Source organism: Chaetodon auriga, chromosome 3 (assembly GCF_051107435.1).
Source record: "Chaetodon auriga isolate fChaAug3 chromosome 3, fChaAug3.hap1, whole genome shotgun sequence".
Classification (NCBI taxonomy): domain Eukaryota; kingdom Metazoa; phylum Chordata; class Actinopteri; order Chaetodontiformes; family Chaetodontidae; genus Chaetodon; species Chaetodon auriga.
In genome coordinates this window covers 27,708,911-27,731,405 of record NC_135076.1, presented here as the reverse complement: position 1 = coordinate 27,731,405, position 22,495 = coordinate 27,708,911, and the positions used below count along the sequence as shown (strand labels likewise).

The following is a 22,495-nucleotide window of genomic DNA, read 5'->3' as shown; positions in this document are numbered from 1 at the left end:
CTTTATATGAAGCAAATCAGGAGCTTTTCCTATGTTACATTGCTTAATAACGTATTTCCAGCAAGTCACAGAGGCAAAGCGATCTTTAATCAAATATACGGCAGTCCTTTAGGAACACACAGCCCACTTCCCAATATAGGCACAGCAGGGTTGGTTTAGTCAGCTAAACACACCACATGCTATTGTTTTAGTATCAAAAGCCAGATAGATGGGTATGCACTGCAGTTTACAATGATAACAATGATAGATTTACCACTCCAGGTTTCTAGACCTTTTTTTAAACACTGGGTCTTTGATTTCACTCAGAAGTAAATAAAAGCAGGCTTCTCGTTTCTAGCTGAAATATAAACCGCCGTGAGCTGACTTTGTCAGCTGGAGGTACCTCGCGTTTGCTAATTACCCAACACTAACTCCGTAAGTTGGTTGAAAACTCGTCTCCAGCAGATTTTTCTGTGTTTACAGCTGAATCTTTCCAAAGCAACGGCCCTGTTAAAGTGGGCCTTAAATCTGCACACGAGTGCTAAACGACTGAAGCTAAAGCTACGTGTTCCATGAAGAAGACATGGACACCAAAAAACAGCATTGTTCTTGTCTTAGGACGTAGAACCAGTTAGCCCGACAGTATTAGAAATAAAAATATGGTCACACTTTATATTCAGGTACACACACTCACCATTAACTAGGTTCTTACTAACATGTATTTCAGTAGCATTTTGGCTCTTTATTAGTCATTATAAGGCACTTATTAATGTCTTATTCTGAGGGTTTTTAAGGGTTAGGGTATTAAGATTATCATTCATGTACAGCAGCTTTCTTACCATCAGTAAGCAGTAGTTGTAGAATTGATAAGTGCTTTCTATTGACTGATGAAGATCCAATGTGCCACTAATGTGCATGATAATAAACAGCTACTCAAAGGTGAATATATGTCCCTTAAATGAAACGTTACCAAAAACGTTATTGAAATGCTGTTTTTACTGTAACTGTGTCTGTTTGGATGCTAAAAAAAAAAAAAAAACATGCTCTGGTAGACAACACGCAGGTTAGAGCACAGCAGCAAACTCCAAATGCTTTTTTTTAGTGATAACACAGAAAATGATCCAGGATGCAAGCATTTCACACCGTGGAACATCAGAATTATACTGACGAGGTTGAAGATTTTATTTTCTTTTTGCAGCTCATAGAATTACTGGTCAGCTCAGACCCACTACAAGATCATTTTCAGCTTAAGGGACTCTTCATGCTTAACAGAAATAGTGACTTTATTTAGATGGTGAACATGATAAAAAATATTCCCACGTCACCCAGTTGTGAGACTGGAAACAGTTGTCAGAGAGCTGAAGGTGTCACATAAAGGCCACAACTGTTTCTGAGAAACTTTCCTTTGAGACTCGTACTCAGTCAATTCGCAGTCACATGGGAGATTCCAAAATCTGTTAGTCATTTCCTTGCATGAGCATACATGACGGCTTGTTGCAACAGCGTGTTGTTTTTAGGGCAGAAATCTCCTTTATTACATGCGTCTTCCTCATTGAGAAACTTTGCCAACCTTACAAAGCAGCGCATGTGGCTGAAGTTACAAAGCATCTACATCACTTTCTCCCTCACAACATCTGCTTTTACAGCGAATGCACCAAGTTGACGGGAAAGTTTTTTTTTCTTTTTCTTTTTTTTTTCTTTTTGCTCTCTTTCTCTTCCTGCCCTGACGCACCCCAGAGTGCAGCTGTGATTGGCTGCTGGCTTCACAACTTCCTCAAAAACAAAAACACAGAGAGCGATCAGCTGAGCGAGCTGAGTAGTAGAAAGTACAGATATACAGCAGCAAACTCCTGTTCTGACACGCTGCTTTGAACTAAATGTTCGTTTTGGAGCGAGAGAAAACAGGGCAGCTTCAACAGGAAGTGGAGGAAATCTGGAACCACTCACAAGTGAGTGGAAGAAGTCGTCTCTCAGCCGCAACACAGAGTGAAATATGGGCAGTGCGTACAAACCACTGTCTCCAGCAGAGTCATGCACAAGTTTATCCATCGGTATGTATGTCGTCCTCAAGTCTTTCTTTCTGTTTCATGACAAACATGGTTTCACTTTCACATGGAACATAATGTACAGTGTTTCCCATGGAAACAGTGTACATTACACTGAAGAACAGATGTTTTCATGCAGCACTGGCAGAAATCTAATTACAGTTGTTGTTTCTTATCTGATGTTGTCTGTCACACTGAGACCAGGACCTGTATCTGTCAAACATCTCACAGTCCCTCATGGGAATCATGATGAGAGTTAAAGTAGCTCAGGGCACAACTTGAGGGTCATGTATGAGGCTTCCTGCGCTTCCCTTACGCAGTGAGAAGGACTACGCCTTGGTGGTACAACAACAACTGCTAAGCAGAAATTATGATGATGTAAATTTCTAAATCTATAAATCACTTCTTTCCCTGTAGGCTGTATGTGTGGAATCAAATTATGTTGGCTGCTAAATTTCTTAGGTTATATGAATAAGTAGCTATCTTGAATAGCTTAGTTAATATTACTTAACAGTAATCCACTGATATAACAGACTGTACATCAGTAAGCAGTAGCAGCAGTTGTGTGTCTTAAACCATAAATATACAGTTAAAAATAGCTAAGTTGCCTTGTCCCTCGCGTTCTTTTACAGCACTCCTCTTCTGCTGTCCAGCAACACTCCTTGTTTAGAAGAAGAAAGTTTTTTTGATTTTCACGTTCATCAGCTCGTGGTCATAGGTAGCGTTTATGATATCTGCTGTGGTTCTGGAGGAAAGGCGGATTCAGAGACCACAGGTCCATAACTGAAAGCCTGCTTGTGTCAAGCAGCGAGGGTCTATTTAAAGATGGTGTAGAGTTGTGGGAAATAAAGAGATCCCGGCCTTTCCTTCTTTCATTCCCTTTTAAATCTGATATCACAAGTGTCCCAACTGGATGGAAGCACAGTGCTAAATGGCTGGAGTGCCTGTTTAACTTGTATGTCCTTACAGTTGAGGAAAATATTAGTTATGGCTGTGCTGTCACCAAGTCTTGGGAAATACACTGCAACAATATGAGCCATGTGTCAAACGTTATAGGCCCATCTTCTGTAATTTAACATAAATAGATGATTAACCAATGATTTGCATGAACGCAGCTTGTGGAAAGGAATGAATCTCCACATTATCTGATGCTGTGATGCAACCAAAGTGCATTTCACTGCTGCTGAAACTGGTCGCTGCAGCCGAAAAGCATTACGTTTGCCATGTTGTCTTCAGCTTGTCAGGACATCAGTTTTTACATGTGTTCTTTGTTGCATCCTGCACAAATTTAGTCACATAAGTTGTGTTTTTTTTCCTAACAATATCTTTTAATTAGCTCTGACAGTTGTTGGCCTGTTAGGACTGATTTCTTACCTGGAGATGCTTCATGAATCCAGTATGAATCTGTCTTCACACACAGACTGAGGCTCGTGTCCCTGCTATGTTCTACTTTCAGTTCATCGCTTTGTGCCCTGATTCACATAACAGAAAAATAAAAGTTATTGGTCACAGAAACACTAATCCCTGCTTCCATCTAGAGGTGCTCTCGGCCTGCGCTTGGAAGTCATGACGGCCGTGGTGTTAACTTACCAGTCCCCCAACCCCCATGCAACCCCACCCCCCATTGTAGCCAGATGGCTGTCACACAGGCGGTGCCTCGCCCAGACCATGCTGATTTCCCATCATTCTTTTGTTAATGAGGTCGTTAGCAATGCAATGGACAATTAAATTATCTCAATCTGGCATTTTGCTCGTTTGTTTACTGTATAGTGTACAGTACATTCTGTCAGACTCAGCAAGCACCACAGCTCGGTTGGACTGCCCCTCTTCAGATTATGGCTTCTATCCTTCTGCCGTTTTCTTCCTTGTGATTCGAGTGATACTGTGCAGCAGCGAATTAAAACGTCACTGACAGACACCCACTACTATTACCACCACTATACAGCCATTTTCAGAGAGCCGGGTAGGATAAACAGAGCCCTTGACAGAGTTTCTGTCGGTACATTCTCCTCTGTGATAGAGGGAGATCAGCGTCTCTACCTGACGAACTGTATTTCAGCACATCATCACCCTGAGTGGAAGCAGCACAGCCCGGAGCTGCTGCTGCTGCTGCTGCTGCTGCTGCTGCACAGAGAAAGTTTTGCTAGCTGTTAAAACGTGTAGAGAGGGTGACTTCAGCCAGTTAGTCAAGCAGTCACCTTCATGTGAAGCGCCGCCGAACACTGACATCGCTGACAGTTAATTATGGGAGTCACAGATCATGCAGACGTGTCAGCTCGGCTACGATTGACGCTCCGCATGTTTACATCTCTGTTGTAACGATGTTTTCTAGTTATTTTCTCACTGTGAGCAGTGCATCCGTTATTTAGCTGCAGAAGTGCCTCTGGGCTTGCCATAATGATCGTAAAAGCAGTACAGATTTGGGGGAATGAAATCTTAAAAAGGACTTGTGGGTATAATTGGTGAACCTGCCATCACAGTAACTTTGGAAATATTTTCGGTCAGGCTGTTGAAACACGCAGACTGCCTGTTAGCTCGACTGTCATGCTCTATATGTTCCTGCATGGCTCCTTATTTTCTGCAAACTCTCCCACACATACAGAATTATTCTGACAATGAGCGAAAGCCAACTAAACCTGATATATTGTTAGACAGGCAGACGGAGAGGAAGCAAACATATGACTTTTGACACATAGTAGTATTTGGAAAGTGCCTCACTGGAAAGATGATTCATTTTTAGACCAGGTTGTTGGTGTCTGCAGCAGGGAGGCAAAGGAAGTGGCAGCCACTCGTTTAACTCAGATTTTTTCCACTTAACCAAACTGGATGTTGAGGAAAAAAAAAGTTTATCTGTATTTTCTGTTTCGCAGCTTGTCTCAGAGATATTAATGCAAGGTGAGATATATGCCTGGTCAGTAATAAAATCTGCTTACACAGAATCTGATGGGTTACATTAAAAACCCACCCTTTGATTAAAAGATTTTTCATCTGAAGATAGATTTGCACCTGAAGCAATCTGCTTCAACGAGAGGCCCAAAAGAGACAGGAGCTTCTGAGGCAGCAGTTTATTCCCCACTAAGGAGAGCATGCAGATGACAGCCAGCTCTCACTGCTGTCTCCAAGTGTTTTATGGGATGAAACCAACAAATCTGGCTTCTAGCTACTGTCCAACATTTAGCTTCAGACATCATCACTGACGGAGATATTGTTTGCTGGTTAAATCAGAGCTGCTGGTTGCTGCACAAAGGAGCAGAGACTCTGAATGGATCTTGTGGCTAACTCCAGCCCCGGGCTAGGACCACATGCCTGGCAGCTAGCGCATGATATATTCCACCGCTCACCTTTTATGTCCACTCCTAATTGAACCGGGAGGGATCATTTTACTGCAAGATATCAGGCATCGTTTCAGCTGCCAGTTCAAAGCAGCTGTTATAAGTTGTGAAGGCAGCAAACAATGTGTTGTCTAGCAATTAACAACTCCAGATCTCTTCTTTTCACCCTGCTTACAAACGCAGTCTCACGTCAGGCCGGGCTTTGGCACATTTCACAAATCCTGTTCAGATTTCATGAGCTAATTTAGAGAAATCGTGTCAGTCATCAGACTGGTGACCTGTCAAAGTACCCTGCCTCTTGCCCAATGCATTGTGGGATGTGCTTCAGCCCCACGCGACCTTGAAGAGGGTGAATCTGTTATTTGTTCATGGTTACATTGTTCTGTATCACTGATGCAAGTTTTGCTCTGTGTAATTCTCACTGTGGGAATAAGTACTTTCACTAATCGTTGCATTTTAAAACAAAGGATGGCCTAACATGAAGATGAAGGGAAGCATGTGGCGCTTATAAGTATTTTAATATGAACAGTGGGTCAGATGTCTGCCTGTATTGTGAAAGGGGCTGCTCATTGTGACAGACCCACAGAAACCCGTTTGATTCTGCAGTCATCCTCGGCTCCACCGAGCTTTTAGCATCCTTCATCTCTGATAAACCCACCTTACGTTTCCCGCTCAGCGCCAGACAGCAAAGTCAATGACTAGCTGGTGATTTTAGTGGAGCTCATAGCTGCTAAAAAGCCACATTTGGTGGAGACCAAACCAGAAATAATATTGTACTTATATTCACCAGGTGGCCAAAAACGCAACTCAAATCAGTGCTAATGTCACTGGTTGTGTAAACTGTTTGCTAACACAGTCACAAAAAAAGCCCCCAAAAAAAGTAAGGAAGAAAGAAAAGAAAACGTAGCTTTAAGGTTTGTTGGTTGATGTTATTTTGAGTCCCTCAATGGTTTTGCTACTTATTGTTTGCTGTTATTGTAAACTAAAACATAGCATGTACAACCAAATGAAAAGAAAAAAACAAAACTGTACCCGCTTCCTATTCTGTTCGAAAATGAAATAATGGCAAAGGAGAAAACAAACCAAATGATTATTGTCACTCACCTCTGCATTGTTGTGTTTATTGTCTTGTCAGGAATGCCAACCTGCTACAATTATTTTTAAAGCCCACGTTCACGTTCCCCGCTGGGAACAAAATACAGGTCTAATACTCGAGGGAGCTGTACGCTGCGGTGGATGCTGCAGTTTCAGTGGGAATATTTGCAAAGGTCTTTCTCCAAAGAAATTACAATGATTTTCATCTCTGATCAGCTCTGAGTTAATTAGCGATTTCCTGACCAGCATGGATCTTAATGAATCAGGGGTTAGCCTTTGATGCATTGTGAAATCATTGCTAAATCGCTGGTAACCTCTGTTTTCTCCTCTTCCTCTACAGAGGCGTCAGAGTGCTTTATATGCAGGGATGTTGAACTTACAGCCAGTGACCCACTGAGGAATTTCTGCGACTGCAAGAATTTACTTGCCCATCACGTGTGCCTGTCCACATGGATCCAGACGGTAAGACGGTCTTTCCACACAGCGAACCTTGATATTTTGAATTTCAGCCTGGCTCTTCCTCCTCATCAGCCATTTGTTGGAACGTGAAAGGGGAAAGTGTCTGTGTTGGATTTCTAACAGTGAATAAATGTGTTTGCCATGTTAGCATTCCTTATTGAGACAAAACGATGCTGTTTGCCTCAAGGTAATGAGCTACCTTTCAAATAGCAATACCAATTAGTTTTAATGAGGGTTGCTAACAATGGTAACACGTCATTGTTATACAGTTGAAACACAGAGGCTGAAACAGTGAGAAGTGCCTCATAATGGACTGGCAGGAATCCAGGAAGCTATCATGCACCTGACACCTGTCACTTACTGCAAAGTATCTCATTAACATCTGTAGCACTCCTTGAACCAGTAGTTGTATAGATACAGCGGTCACTGATGTGCTGTTTTTGCACTGCACCTCCACTGAGATCACCGTACGCTCATCTCAGTTAATGAAATGTAAGTTTCTGTAGGTGGCATACGCTGTTCTTCCTGTGCTGTCATGGTGCTCATTGCTGCTCATGCTAATTACTCTTCCTCCATTAATTCCCAGCCAACTGCTGCTGCTGCTGCTGCTGCCAGAATTGTAAAAATGTATAATTGCCTCTGTATAAGTGTTTTCCCAGAAGTAAAAAGTAAAAGCTAAAAAGTAAGCGAAGAGGTGTGCTGATGTGGAAATGTAAAATGAACTGCAGATTTTTACACCTCGCCTTAAATTTTTCATAAAAGTAATAAACCTCCTCAGTGTGCAAATGAGTTTTTCTGTCACATGACATGAAAATGTACTTTAGGAGCTTCTTAGTTTGCCTGAACTCATTATACACTGATCTATGTGGAATGTAATCACTGTTGAACCACATTAAATGGCATCAGAATAATCACATGACTGGCACTTGCTGAAAGCATCGTAGCCCATTTATTCTTTAAGTTAAAGCTGCACAATCTATTTTTCATCAAGTGACAGTGTGTAATATGAAAAGGCTGGTAGTCACAAACCCACAGAGACTCACCAACTCTACAGTTCCCCTCAGCTCTACTGAGCCTTTTAGCCTCTTCTGGCTCATTGTTTTGCTTTACACCCCACTGTTTGGTTCTCTAATAGTAGTCAGCAAAAAAGCTTTGATAAACGGCAAACGGCAGACTGTCAGTTAGCGGCTAGCTGCTGAACACAGGGAAGCATTTAGCAAAGAAAAGCCAGATTTGTTTGTCAGGAGTTGGTGGAGACTAACCTGAAGCGTCAGATAGATTATTACACAATGTGGGAAATCATTCATAGAAACTGTTTGGAAAAGGGCTCTTTCCAAAAAAATGACTGGCCAGTGATTGGACGAACCATCTGTCCATCATCGTCTATCACAGGCTAACTTCAACCAGTCAGATCAATGTGCTGAAGTAGAGAGTGAAACTCTTGGCGAAGATGATCGAGAGAAGAGAGAAAAGCCTTCAGTTCTTTCCTCTTCTTTCCATAAAGGTCTCACTCTCACTCAGTTTGGATGCAACTGATGCTACAGCAGCATCGGTGCTAACCTCTTTAGGAACCGCCACTGTAACGCCCACTCATAGATACCACCAGTTTCTCACAGGACTCTGATTGGTCCACACCACCGTTGTTTGGCCATAAACACATAATGTGAAGCCTGGCAAGATGGATTCTCAGCTCACATGATCTTGTGTGATCTCATGAGCTTGTGAATCCAGCTGCCTCTGCAAGGTGGAGACCAAAGCAGAGACAAACGGACGGTGAATATTGACTTCACAAAGGCATTTGTAACTTTTGCTTTTTAGCTTGTGGAGTTTAGCTGTCCCCTAAGTGCAAACAGAACCGAGTGACGCATCTTGAAATATGCCGTTTAGCTGCCAATATGAAGTATTGAGTCAGTTAAAGGCAAAGTCCACCAGTTTCACCAGTCAAGATTAGTTCACTTGTCGTGGCCTGTTGCATGTAGTCTTACGCTGCTCTGAGGGACCTCTGTCACACCTGAGAAAATAACCTAGATGAGGTTGTCAGAGTTATCTAGGCTTGGCTTTGAGTTTTGAGGGCATTTCACAGGCAGAGAGGCTCTGATGAAGAGACACTATCGGGTTACCTTATAGGAAGTATCCAGTATTTATGGAGCTTGATTAACGTCGGGGTATCTTGGAATCTGCTCCTCTAATTCTGACCATTTCGTTTTAAATCTGTATCTCACCAGTCGCCCAGCTTTATAGATGTGCAACACTAGACAGCTCAAGTGCCGTTTGACTGGAGAGCCAAAGAGCAGATAAACAGAAAATTAATTCAATCTGTGTCACTTAGGCTTTTTTGGACTGTACAGTATCTGTATTTATCTGTATGGTTTTTCAGAACGCCTGCTCCCATATGACGTACACGCAGAGTGAAACTCTAAACGATAACATCTAGATCCAATTCTGTACCAGAATACTCTGTTTCTGTAAGTCACCGCGCCGTACATAATAGATGAATTAGTTATTATCACATACAATCGTTCTACATTAATTAAGGATCAAATGTGTGTCTGCTGTTGAATCTCCTCTGAGCTTCTGGGTCTCTTTGGATACTCCACAAGTGGTAGACAACATGCTACAGCAGACCTTTCATCAGCACCACCCAGCTGTCAGAGCGGAGAGCCACTTCCATTAAGTGTGTGTCTTCCCACTATACAATTATATACAGACACACAAGCTCAGGCTCATGAAGGAGACACGCACACACCCACACACGCTCTGCTGAGAGTGTGTGCCGATGCTACGAGACTACTTTAGTTTTTTGTGTGTGAGAGGAGCAGAGAGGGAGAGGGAGTGCGACCTTTTAGAGTGCTCGGGGAAGGGAGGCCCTTTCCCTTTTACGGAACAGAAATCAGCAATTGACCTGTCACTTTTGCTCTGATAGCCATCTCTGGAAAGCAGGTCATGCACATATGTCTAAAGTGCCTCTTAACCGCATTTTATGAAGCCAGAAAATGTAATCCAATAATGATTTGACTTGCGAGAGAGAGGGAGAGAGCTAGCCAGCTGGGAGTGATAGCATGCACCGTTACCACCGCTAAAAGCAGCTCGAACAAAAAAAAGGGCGAATTCCACGTCCTTATTTCATTTCACCCACGACGGTATCACACAGATGTTGTCACTAAACAGCGGGCAGGCTGAATTCAACACATTCGAGCGCTGGCATTCATTTCCACAACTGTTGATACATACTTGAGCGTGTTTGCAGCAGAGGACCATCTGAATGATTATCATCTGCACTGAGGCAAACCATACGCTATCTTTTTTTAGACTGCCTCATTTGTGGCCCCCTCTCCTTCCCAGGTTCCCAAAGACAAATAGCATGGCACAAAACTAATTAGTAACCAGGAACTAGTTAGGAGATGCCCTTTGAAAAACATGTCCTGAGGCAGGATTTAAATATAGGGACAGAGTCAGTGACTGAGTGTGCCTAGGAGATCCCGGCCTCCAGGCGCAGCAGCACTTTGACCCCTGACCCTCATTATAGGGAGTGCATTCCTAGAGGGGTGAAAACCCTCGCAGCACAAAGTACAAGGGCATGGGAGGACTGTATGGCTCGCACCAGCCGAGTGTGGCCTGGTGTGTCTCACTGCCCGGCCCAGCGAGGGCTGGGGAATGTACAAGGACGAAGGCTTTGCAAAGTAATGCTATAAAGTTGCTTCTCTGACAGATAAATATGTTTTTCCTTTTTTTTTACATCTGGTTTCACTCCATTGAAGTTAATAGGAATAGCATTCTACAAAAAAAAAAAAAAAAAAAAATTGCTCTGCAAAATTTGTAACCTCATCCATCTGAAATAAAATACATAGCATAGAGAAAAGGAGCGGGACTGAAAATGCTAACAGCTCGCTAAATATAGCATTGATTCAGTGGAGAGTGAAGCATCGAGTGCGAGGAGATGAAAAACATAATGAGAAGATGAGTTTCCACGCTGACACGTATTAGATGTGTTTTTGTGTGTGTGTTTACGTCAGCGAGCGTGCCCTTGACAGTGAGTGTGCATGCTTATATTTCCCTTTAAGTGTGAGCTGTGTGAATAGTGAACCAACCCCCCCGCCCGCTGCCGCCCCTCACCCTCTCTCACTCAGTCTCTCTCTCATGGGTTGATAATTCTCACTGCAAACAGACTTGGTTTACATTCATTAGCCCAACACTCACAGCAATCAGGCCACAGTGCCAGGGGCAATGGTCCTCTTTATAAAATCACATTGCCTAATAGCAGTGTTCTATAATTATATGCCATTAACATCTATCAAAATGTGCTCCTGCATGCCATGCGTATTAGCAGTGGATTTGGCAGTTTGTGTTTGCGCAAATGCTTTTCTTGTTATTAGCATCTTCGGATAGTTAGCACCAGCTTGGAGATTATTGCCAACATGTTATTTTTGTTTCACGAGCAGCTCTGTCATGTCTACAGGAAGTCTGTGCATTCAAACTACATGTAGTTATGGATGTGTGGTTACTATCTCTATGGCTCAGAGAGAGCTTTTTCTAAAAATGTCTTGTTTTTCACCTCAGGGCTCCTGTGCTGCACAGGTTTTAGTACTGTAATTAAATTAGCCTTGTTATACACAATGCAGCTTTGGTTTAAAGATGAGATCACATTTCCCAAACAAACCTAATTACTTTATTAATCAAAACACAAACGAACAATTTGTCACTCATGCGTGTCGTTCTGCACTAAGTCCAGCTGTAGAACTGCTGTTGTGATGGTTCACTGTCGCTAAATTGCTCTTAAATATTGTTTCCTGACAGGGATGTGGGTGTGAAGACAGGCTGCGATGCATTGCCTGCAAAGCCAAGGTAAGTGTATTGATGTGTGTGTGATAAATTCAGCGAGATATCTGAGGGTGTCTCATTCTTTTAATCTTAATGTGTGAAATGTAGGTAGCGCACATTTAAACAAACACCGTTCAAGTCGTTAAACAGTGGCTGCATCTCACAAAACACATTTAAACAGAGCAGATCCATAATACTAATGAGCAATCAGGTCTTTGTTTTGCTCCGTGATTTAGCTGGTTTGCCAGCAGTTGTGTTGCTTATGAGCTGTAAGCTGTCTTTTATTCCTCATTATTGCAGCAGAACACTCGCAGTGGAAAAGGAGGGAGAAACATTACAATATTTGGCAAAGGATACAAGCCATGTAATGACAAAATCTGTATTCATTTCATGAGCAGAAATTAATCACGCTTTCCTGTGGTACATTCCTAATGCAAATTCTCTGTCAACACATTGTGTCTTGTGTTTGTGAGTTCATTCGTATGAAATGGTGGAGCTGATGTGTCACCACAGATGGGCTTGCATGCTGGATAAGGTGGCCGCATTACTAACCATCTCAGATTAGGAAGTATGCTGTTGATGTGTTGTATGTATTCATGCTTGTGCCGTGGGTCAAAGCGTCAAAAGCTGACTACTGAGTGTTTTATTCATTGTTTGCTCCACAGCGGTGGGTTCAAAATGTGATCTTCGCTGTCTGTTCTTGTGTGTATGTATGGGAGAGATCCAGTCTGCGGAAGAAAATGTCACAGTAACGCTGACGACGACCTTTCAGGATATTTTAAACATGAAATCGTGCGCGCACACATTCACACACTGATGGAAGTTAAATGAAACGTTTAGTCTGTGGGGAAGTCTCCGCTGATTGTTGTTATTCATCAAGGAGTTTGTGTTTGTCTCCCTTTGGGGCCAAAGAGCAGTTGAGTCCTGATGTTGTTTCCTTTGACAGAAGATAACATGTCTGTTACACACAGCTGGAGTTTTTTACCGACGGGGCAAAAAGGTACGCTTCATCGTCCGTATGAGACGCGCACAGCTTTCAGCTAACAGCCACATAAACCCATCTGTGGCGTTATTAGATGCTCATAGCAGCAGCTCCACCTGACACCAAACTCTGCAGAGGGGTGGAGGTCGGGGTGGAGGTCGGGTCACGCACAGGACTTTTCACGATCTTTCCTAAACCTAACCAAGCCGAATCAAACAGCGAGAGTTTGAGAACGTGTTTGACAGCCATGTGTTAGAAAGGCTTTCTGGCAGGAAGGTTTTGCACGTCGCACACAGGCGCTAAAGGATACGTTGTGAGACGGCGAGGAGCTTGACGAAGAACATAATAATCAGCATGATTGATTGAAGATGCTTACCTCTTAACAAATTCAGTATTTTGGGGACCACAAATATGATTTCCACCCACAAAGTTGAAGCTAGTTAGCTCGGCTTATTAGCTTGCTAGCTCTTACTTCCCAATAAGTTAACCTGCTTCCACAGTTAGCCTCAGCATGACTCAGCAGCACAACAAGGTGGACAAAGCAACAGCTAACAACATCTGACCCGGGTGGTTAACTACCTGTGTGGCCACTGGAATTGAAGCAATATTACGAAGTATTTTTAGTGGACGCCCACACAGGTAATGCACCAATCAGATGAGAGTATCATCAGTGTGGGCCAAAAATTCACGACACCTGGACGCGCTGTCACTGCAGAGAAATAAATAAAAACTTAAACTCCTTCTCCTTTCTTTTTAATAATTCGATTTTTGACAAATAAAAGCAGCTCAAACAAAAATCAATCGCACATATTTTTATGTCTTAGTAATATTTATTAAGCACCAAACATCCTGCACTCGTATTCTGTATCAGATATTATGCACTGGGCCAAACCTGATATAAACATAAAGGATTCTGTGCTGCAGTTTACTGATGTGCTGTACAAAATGAGGTTCCCATCATGTATCAGGAGAGGTTGTGCAGAAACCACCATGAGCTGTCATGCTAACCCGCAGACTCTCACCTAACTGTAATAATGTAACTCGATGTTTTTTAAATGGAAGCCATTTTCGTTTTTTTCTGTGTCCCTGACAGTATTTGGCTGCAGGCAAACACATTTTTTAGGTGTCGCAACCATCTCTGCTCCTCTTTTAGCGAAGAGGGGACATTTCTTGCACTTCTGCAGCATCTCCAACTGACCGTTGCACTTGTATTCGTCCATTGTACCGATGGCATCGTCATCAATTATTAATGCCGGCCAGTAAATGTCTGAGCGACATCCCACTGAGAGCCCAAACAGCCATGAACAGGGGTTAGTGGCAGGACTGGTGAATGCTGCGAGTGGCAGCTGTGCCATTTAGAGAATGATTGTTGGGATGCTTCTACTGTATATTGATATGAACTTTGCTGCAGTAAGTTAATGCATCAGTATAATAACATTTTAATGTCTGCAGTGGCACAGCCATTTAATATTTGTCCAGAGAGGGATGTATATGTAGATCAGCAACGACTATAATGATGATAGTGATAATCATTTTGTCCTGCGCTGCTATCACTCTGTAATGCATTACTACAATCACCCTTGGTTAACATTAAGAGCCTTTAGCTATTAAGACTTTGAGCAAGCAGTGCTCATCATACAGCCTCCACTTCGATGTGCCAAGCATTTCATTTTCCAGCTTTTTTCTTTTTGATGCTGCTTTTTCTTGTATGCTTTCCAACGGGGTCTCAAATGTGGGCCATTTGTATGAGTTATGCTAATTTGTTGGGGCAATGAATGCATTAATTTCATTAGCACATGGCCTCAAAGCAATAATTACCAGAGTAGGTGTGTCACAAGCAATCATGTTAAAATTTGCCAGTTAATTATTAAGATTTTGTTCTGAGGGACCTGGATTTGACATGAGTCGCCGAGGGAAAAAAAGAGAGGCGAAAGTTAATGCATTCCAGTGGCCGAGGCTAGGTGCTTGTTGTTGAACACGGTGGGGGTGGCCGTGGCATTGTGGGCCTACTGGCACGATTTTTGCATGTTGACAGCTCACATTCTGGACTAATTACCGCAAATAGCAGAGGGCTAGCTGGTGCTCGGTCAATCCAGGAGGGTGTAATTATAAAGAAAAGGAGGTCCAGAGCCGCCTAATGGCCTCTGCTCCCTTTGATTGAACTCCGGTGGAGAAGACATTGGTGGGGAGTTGTGAAGGAGGAAGAGATTCACAGCTCCTTTCCTTGGTCCTGATTAGCCCTTGTCTGACACAGAGCAGGGGTGAGGAGCATAGACTGTGTCTAATGATGCACTCTTATTAAAAAAACAGTCATTCTTGGTACCAGATGGGGTTCTTCACCTGATTCAGTAACTGTGGGAGCCATGTTAGTACAATGGAGATCTAAAGTTTATACCTGTCAGGGAACGTAACGTCATCAGTGTGGCGCTGCTTCGCTTTTACTGTCGTTGTCTGGTAATAAATTCAGTTTTAATTTTTGTGACGGACACAAGGCTTTGTAAGACGTGTGTCTGAAATGTCTCTGCTTGATTTCAAATTCTACACAAATATGTATATTAAAACCCTTTGACACAACCGGTCGACCGCTGATACAAGCAGAAAGAATTCAGTCAAACTGAAAACTGAAACAAAGATGCAGGTCCTGTCAACCTTTTTGGATTTCATGAGAACATGTCAGATACTGTATTTTTTATATACATAAGTATATATGTAGTTTTATTTGTTTTTATGTTTTGTTTTTTCGTCCTCTCTTTCTCAGTAGCAGATGGTAGAAAACGTCTGCAGACATGCTAAATCTGCTAGTTTGCTCTTTACTGCCTCAAAAAGCATCTGCCTCCTATCTTCCATCTAAAATTAAATCTTGGTGATTGATGATAAAAATGGAGCGTTTCTGAAGCATTTTATTGCAGACAATAAAACAGATTATACATTTTCTTTTATAAAATATAAACATTTTATAGTGTTAGCGCTTTCCAGCTCGCGCCCACTCTGATTTAGATCTGGGTTTAAGAATGACATCGCACCTCAAATGAACTGGTTTTAAGTGGCAGGGGGCAATTAAAGTTATAATTTAGGATCTGGTGCAGACAGAGCAACACTCTAACCCGACAGCTTAGTTTATACGTTACGTTAATGTAACTTCAAATCTTCTTCTGCACCATTTTGGAACTTTTCCCGCCCCTTGTCTCTCAAGTGTCTCCTTAAAGGTGTTAGGGTTTACGCTCCCATCCCCCTCCCAAAAAAAAAATGTTAATCATCACTTGATTTTATATGGAAAGCAGATTATCCTTTGATTTTGATGAATGCAGCAGCTGCCAGACTCTTCATTTGACTAAAAGCAGGACATTCTGCTGAGGCCTCTCGTATGTCACTAAGCCTCTGTCAGGACAGCACTGTGACAGGAGATGACACATGAAAGGAATTCCTCCTCGTGGCTTTCCCAGGACAATGGAACATGGCCTTGAGGTAGTGTGTGTGTGTGTGTGTGTGTGTGTGTGTGTGTGTGTGCGTGTGTGTGTGCGTGTGTGTGTGTGTGTGCACATTGCTTCATATGAACTGCTGAAGTACAACAACAGACACACACCAGCAGGAAAGAGAAAGGTGTTTGCTCTGTGTATCTCTTCAAATGGAGCTTTTTCTTTTTCTCTCTTTAAGTTACAACATTGAATTAATTTTTTTTCAATATAAGCCTTTTTCTTAACGTTAACCTGAAATTTGCGTTCTTCTCACTTTTTGTGTGAGGTCATATGAAATCTTTCAAAAGAGGGTAAAATGGTCCCTGGCAGTGTTTGACTGACATTTGCAGACATAGCTAACAGCTAACGCGCTGTCAGCGTCTGTAGTGCAAGCTGCTACTGACAGAACTGACAATCAGAGTTTGAAAATATTGTTTTCTCCCTGTTCAACAAACCCAGTGTGAGTTATCAACCACTGACGCCACTCATCAGAGGATCCATCACGCTAGCGTCCATTTGGAAAGTGGATGCTAGCTAGCCCAGCTTGGTAGCGTTGGTACTGATTCCCACTTTTTGTTCCCATTTTCTTAACCCCTGCTGAGCTGCTCATATGTCGTACACTCAGTGTTTTATTCGTCTTACATTGTGGAAAAGAGCCACTCAATGCAGCAGTTACGTGGAAATATGTAGGCGGTTCTGAAATCACAGATGGGACTGAGCCACAGCTAACAACGTTAACGCCACAGCTAGTGAGCTGCCTGTGTGGCCGGTTGATTGAAGTGATGTTACAAACTCTTTTTAGTGCCTGCCGACATGAATCTACCAATCAAATTACCATAATATACCATTTAATATATTAAACCTGACAAAATGTCTGAACTTTGTTGCAAATCTCGTCTTTGTAATGACGCCGTATGAATCGTGGGACGGTGTGCTGAAACCCTTAAAAAAAAAAACTTCGAAAATGCAAATAAACAAATTTCTTTGATTAGTAATCACAGTTTTGACCAATTTAGTACACAAGCTGTAAGCAAACACCAATCATGTGTATATTCTAATTTCTCATCATGAATGTTTTTTTGAAAACTGAACCTTGTTTTTATTTGAGTACTTATAATATAAGTGTAGCATCTGTGTTTGGTGCAAATTCCACTCTGAATTTTGGTTGAAACTTGTCAGGTTTAGACTGAAGAGTCATGATGTCACCAGACAGAAAAAACAAAAACCACAGCATCTGGTTTGGTTGGATAAGGTTGCAAACAAGATTGAATTTACATCATAGCAGGGTCAGTTTGCAGCCGTTATTCCAAGCAAAGACTTGGACTCTTGGTAATTTCACCCTTTTTATTTAACCTCTTTGCCCTCCTTCTCTTTCCTGCCATCCGTCCTCGAGCACAATTCATTTGAGTTCCTGTTCGGGAGGGTCCTGAGGCTGATTCAATTAAGTTTCCTTTAATTGGCTTTCAGGCATCCAAACTGAAACTGATGGAGAATTAATAACAGCTCCAGTTGCTACGCACTGTTTGCAACCTTGGAAACATCCTAAAAAATGGAGGCTAAGTCAGCCCCATTTTCCATGTGTGTGTTTTGGTGGTTCGATCATACAGCTGCGAGGAAACACGGTCGCAGTTTCTGTGTGGTCTCACATCTTGGTATGCAGTTCATCTCTTTGTCAACACTCTGGATGTTTGGTGCAAACTTTGTACCCACAAAAACACAGCAGAGGCCAAAGAAAGCTCTGCGTAAGTACAGTATATCTTATTATTCCTACGTTTGCACAAGATGCATATGGTTTCAAAATGTAAATCGTTCTCTAAACCCATCAGATCCATCAATTCGTGATGAAAGATTAAAACCGTCTATCCTCTCCTTTAAGCCCTCACGGCGTGTTCTCTCTCATTTGTTCTCTCTCTAGTTGTACAAAGCAAACATAAGAAACGAGTAATTTTCTGTCTGACAAGCAGTTGTCTGGAGGTATGGCTCACTCCGTGTCCAGAGAAAGAGAAATCATTTGCAGATGCGTTATTATTTAGGTAGCTAACAAAGGAAGAGTTGTGCAATGGCAGGAAATGATGGCTGCTAAAATTAAGGTTTGAAGTTCACATATCATTAACAGCCATGAAATCAACTTTTCCTCTGACTGTGCTTTCCCCCCAGAGTCTGCCTTTGTCTTCAAACAGCGCCAAAGCAATCATTATGCTCCGACATAATGCACCATAATGACAGTAATTTCAGTATCAAATTTTCAAATGTTAGGCCTTAATTCATTGTGGTTAAGTAGCTTAGTTCTAATTCACATTTTCTACCCTTCTTAGCAGAGTGCTCAAGGAATGAGACGTCTAAAGCAGGAACCAGAGAGCACCGCATGCAGGAACATTTGAAAGCCTGTAATCATTTACACGAGGCCTGTGAGTTCAGAGCAGCTACTCAGAGTTGTCCTGAATTTATTTTTTTATGTTTATATCCAACGTCTTAATATATAGGTCAACACGTGGCAAAAGCAGCAACGTAAATCCATATGAACACGATCATTTCAGCCCCCACTGTTAGCATCAAAATAGAGTTGTTGGCCAGTTAAAACCACACTGATGATGAAATGAAAATAAACTCTGGTTTTAGTTGGAAAGCTGTGGCCTCTGCCAATGTGTGCTTAAAACTGAATCATCAAGGTAAAAACACGTTAAGACACGTTGAAATGGAAACGTGGTGCCCGGGTTCAGTCGAGTTCTGGCACGTGGTAGAGATTTAGCCTGCAAAAATAGGAAAAATTCACATCTTCCAGCTTCTTAATTTCAGCCACTTTCTGTTTGTTTTGCCGTCTGTGATCGTGAACTGAATGTGTTGAACTGTTGGTCCGACAAAAGCATTTTTAAATGTCATCTTACGTTTGTAGCAATGGGCATCGTTCAATATCTGCTGACATTTTGTAGACCAGACAAGTAACCACTTAATGAAGATAATGACACAATTGTGATAATACAGTGTGTTAGCTGCAGCGCTAACACTGAGCGAAACGTTCACTCGGAGGATTCCATCTTTGCTAGGACTGCTTCATCCCATCAGGTGGAAATTTTCCAAGTGTCTGGTGCGTCATTTCGTACACATACCTCCCAGATTCATGTTTGGTATCTTTGGAAATTTTCCAGATTTAGGATTTAGATAAGACTTTCCAGAGTTTGTACTTGTGTTATTGCCAATGTTTCCCATGAAATGACCTGAACCGACACAGTGTTTGTCCCTCTGTCGATGCTCTCTGAAGTCTGTCCTGTCTGTGGAATCAGCCCACTGTTTCCTGCTGAAGGCTTGAACTCAGAATCTTACTTTGTCTTTTAAGAAAGCCTGAACTGTTTCTTCAAGAACAGCTGGGCGCTGTAGGTTTGAGCAAACATCACTCAAACACAAGTAAACAGTGTGTTCATCTGGGACTATTTTCAGCTGTGGATTAACACAGATTTGGTGTGCTAGCAAGTGTTTACATCGAATCCTTTTGTTTTTCTTCTTCTTATTTGGTGACAGTAAAGAAATAAAAATAATCAGGCTCATCTTTTAGCATGAAGTTCTGTGGGTTTGTTCAGTGTTTGGTGCATGGCAGTAGTTTGTAATGACCACCTGGCAGGTTGGTGGGGGTTAAGAGGATAACCTTTTTAATGATCATCAAATGAATGTTACACAAGTTAATGCTTTTAACTCATTATGATTATAATATGCTTGATGACAATTCTTATGGTATTGACTTTTCATAATGTTGTTTTTGCTTTGTGTTCTGCTCATAGTAAGGCGTAACATATGCCTCGTTATAATGATTTGTTGGCATTAAAAAGCTGCACGTAAACCCTCCTGATAACTACCTGAGCCTGCTGCTTCGGCGGTCGGCCTGAAGCATTATGATGTTGGACTCATCTGCGTACAGCAGTTGTCTTAGTGGCCAAAGTGATTAAAATAACATAGGAAAGTAAAACTTACATAAACTGCATTTAATAACAACTATTCCAGCTTCATGTTTCTGCTGCTTTTGGCCAGTTCTAACCTTTCACATATGTAGTTGATCATCAATCAGCGTCTTCTTCATAGCAGACCTTGCTAGTGTGGATCAGTATTTTCATTATAAGGCCCCTCACAGCCATTATGCACAGAGTCTTTCGTTTCCAAACTGAGCTGTAAATTTTGAGAGAATCTGACACCCCTGCCCGAGGGTTACAGCGGAATGCTAACGAGGCCACAGCGACATTTCCATCACCATACAGTCAGTCGCACCATACATCAGCTCTGCGCTGAACATCTCCCAGCAACGCATGAAGTCAGTGACAATTTCAGACGTAACACTTTATTAGCATCCCTCCCATATCCGCCGTGTAATGAATGAGGCTATTTAAACAGGATTTACGATATCTTTAAAACGTGATTGCTTAGAATTTGAGAATTATTCATAAGACTAAAGCATGATTTGTCATACAGCGAGTGCTGTTTTGGTAGGAACAAATGGCTTTGTTGTAGTTTTTCAAATGAACTCCTTTTCATCCACTCTTCAAATAAGCCATTTGTATGCATATATGTCCACGCAACGGATGTAATTAAAGGGAATGAGGCTCAGGTGACAACTTGCCATCAAGTTTTCCTCATAATGCATTGTGCCTCCGCGGAGCTGAAGTAACAGATATGGATGCAGATGATTAAGAATGCATGCACGTATTGTATTACACTGCAACTTTTACTGAAACAAAGAGTACAGTGTTCATACGCAGCACGGACTGCGATTCTGAGGTGTTGGGAGGTGTGTCGTGCTGTCCGTGTCAGATTTTACTTTCGCTTAAAGGTAACCTCTGTAGATCTTCGTCTCGCATTGAACAATACACTTAAGGAATTATATTATCTCCCCTTGAGTTACATTTCCTTATTTCCACAATGAGAGAGGAAGAGGCTTCTTCGCCTTGTTACAAAGATTATTGTGCTCACTTCCTGAGGCAGTGTGACCATGCTTTGTGTGCGATGCCCAGATCATCTCTCAATTACACAAGGATCCTGAGGCAGAGGGTGGGGACCCAAGTGAAGGACCAGTTATGTACACACACACACACACACACACACACACACACGCTGCTATAGCTCGGAGGCATGGCTTACTAAAGCCACAGCCAAGAATGAGGCCTCTCAGGATAGATTTACACACAAATAAAACCAGCCTTATCTTGGCCCACATGTGAACGAGAACTGATTACACGGTCTACATTTCAATGCTCAGATTAAATGGAGTCAATTTCCTATGGCCTATTTAAACCAATTCCAACCTGCAAACACCATGAAACCAAATCTGATATTGCTGCATTAAGACCTCAAATAAGTTCAACTGTCCACTGAGAAACTGTTTAGAAACAGTTTGGGAGGTTTAAGATGTGCAGCTCTTTCAGTGTTTAAGCACTGGTGCAGTAATAAGTAATATTACACATTGGGTAATACTCACTCATTAATAGTCGCAGTAGAATTCTAATATATCTACACAAGACGCTGCCTGAGCAGCATTCACAACTGTTTTTGTTTTATCACAGTAATTACCTTGGCTGCAGACACTGCAACACATCATATTATTTTGTCTCTTTCCAGAAGTCTTTCCAGAAATCTCTCCACATCATTATCCCGCACACACAGGCTTTAAGTGTGAGCAGGCCGTATAGAGTAGTATACAACCTGTATGTAGTACAGTATAGTATCGTATACATTTACAGTGTTTGCATTGAACTGGCGCTTTCTTTCTTATGATGAGAGCAAAAATTAAAGCTAGTTATTAAGCACTGGATTGGATTAAAGCTATAACTAAAGGTTATTTTCATGTTGATTCATCTGTTGATTATTTTCACAGTTAATCACAATTACCCAGAACCCCGGGGTGCCTCGAGGTTAAAGTGCCGGCTGTGAAAGGCAACGTCCTCAGTGCACATCTGGTTGGTCTACTGGTAACACAAACAAACATTTCCCTAAAAATGTAAATAAATAAATTGGCAATAATAAAATAAAAAAGAAGCAACTGCAACTAAGAGTCAAAAAAAGATATTCACATTACGAGAAGATAAAGGAAACAAGCAAATATTCACATTTGAAAGACTCATTTTTGGAGTGAATGAATGGAGCAGAGACAGATCATTTAAACGACCTGTGAAGTAAGACTGAGAGTCTTTTTCTGACTGTCATGCACTGGGGGCCACAAACATCAGCTGTGAGATCATGGTAAATGCTGAAACAGTAGCACATTAGAGAAAGGTCATAAAGGCAAATCTCATTCATGTCAGTGTCACAGCGCTGTTTACCTAAAGTTTGCCAACGTTAGCTAGCCGCGTA

At 41.9% G+C, this 22,495-nt stretch overlaps 1 protein-coding gene across 1 annotated transcript in view; it reads left to right on the top strand.

Annotated features, from left to right (window-relative positions):
- Positions 1 to 1,791: 1,791 nt before the first annotated feature.
- LOC143318355 (uncharacterized) overlaps positions 1,792 to 22,495 on the top strand; it is a 63,924-nt gene continuing 43,220 nt past the window's right edge. The window contains exons 1-3 of the mRNA XM_076726587.1: positions 1,792 to 2,030; positions 6,792 to 6,913; positions 11,705 to 11,752. Of these exons, the coding sequence (XP_076582702.1) occupies positions 1,973 to 2,030; positions 6,792 to 6,913; positions 11,705 to 11,752 (228 nt within the window). The 5' untranslated portion in view covers positions 1,792 to 1,972. The remainder of the gene's footprint in view (positions 2,031 to 6,791; positions 6,914 to 11,704; positions 11,753 to 22,495) is intronic.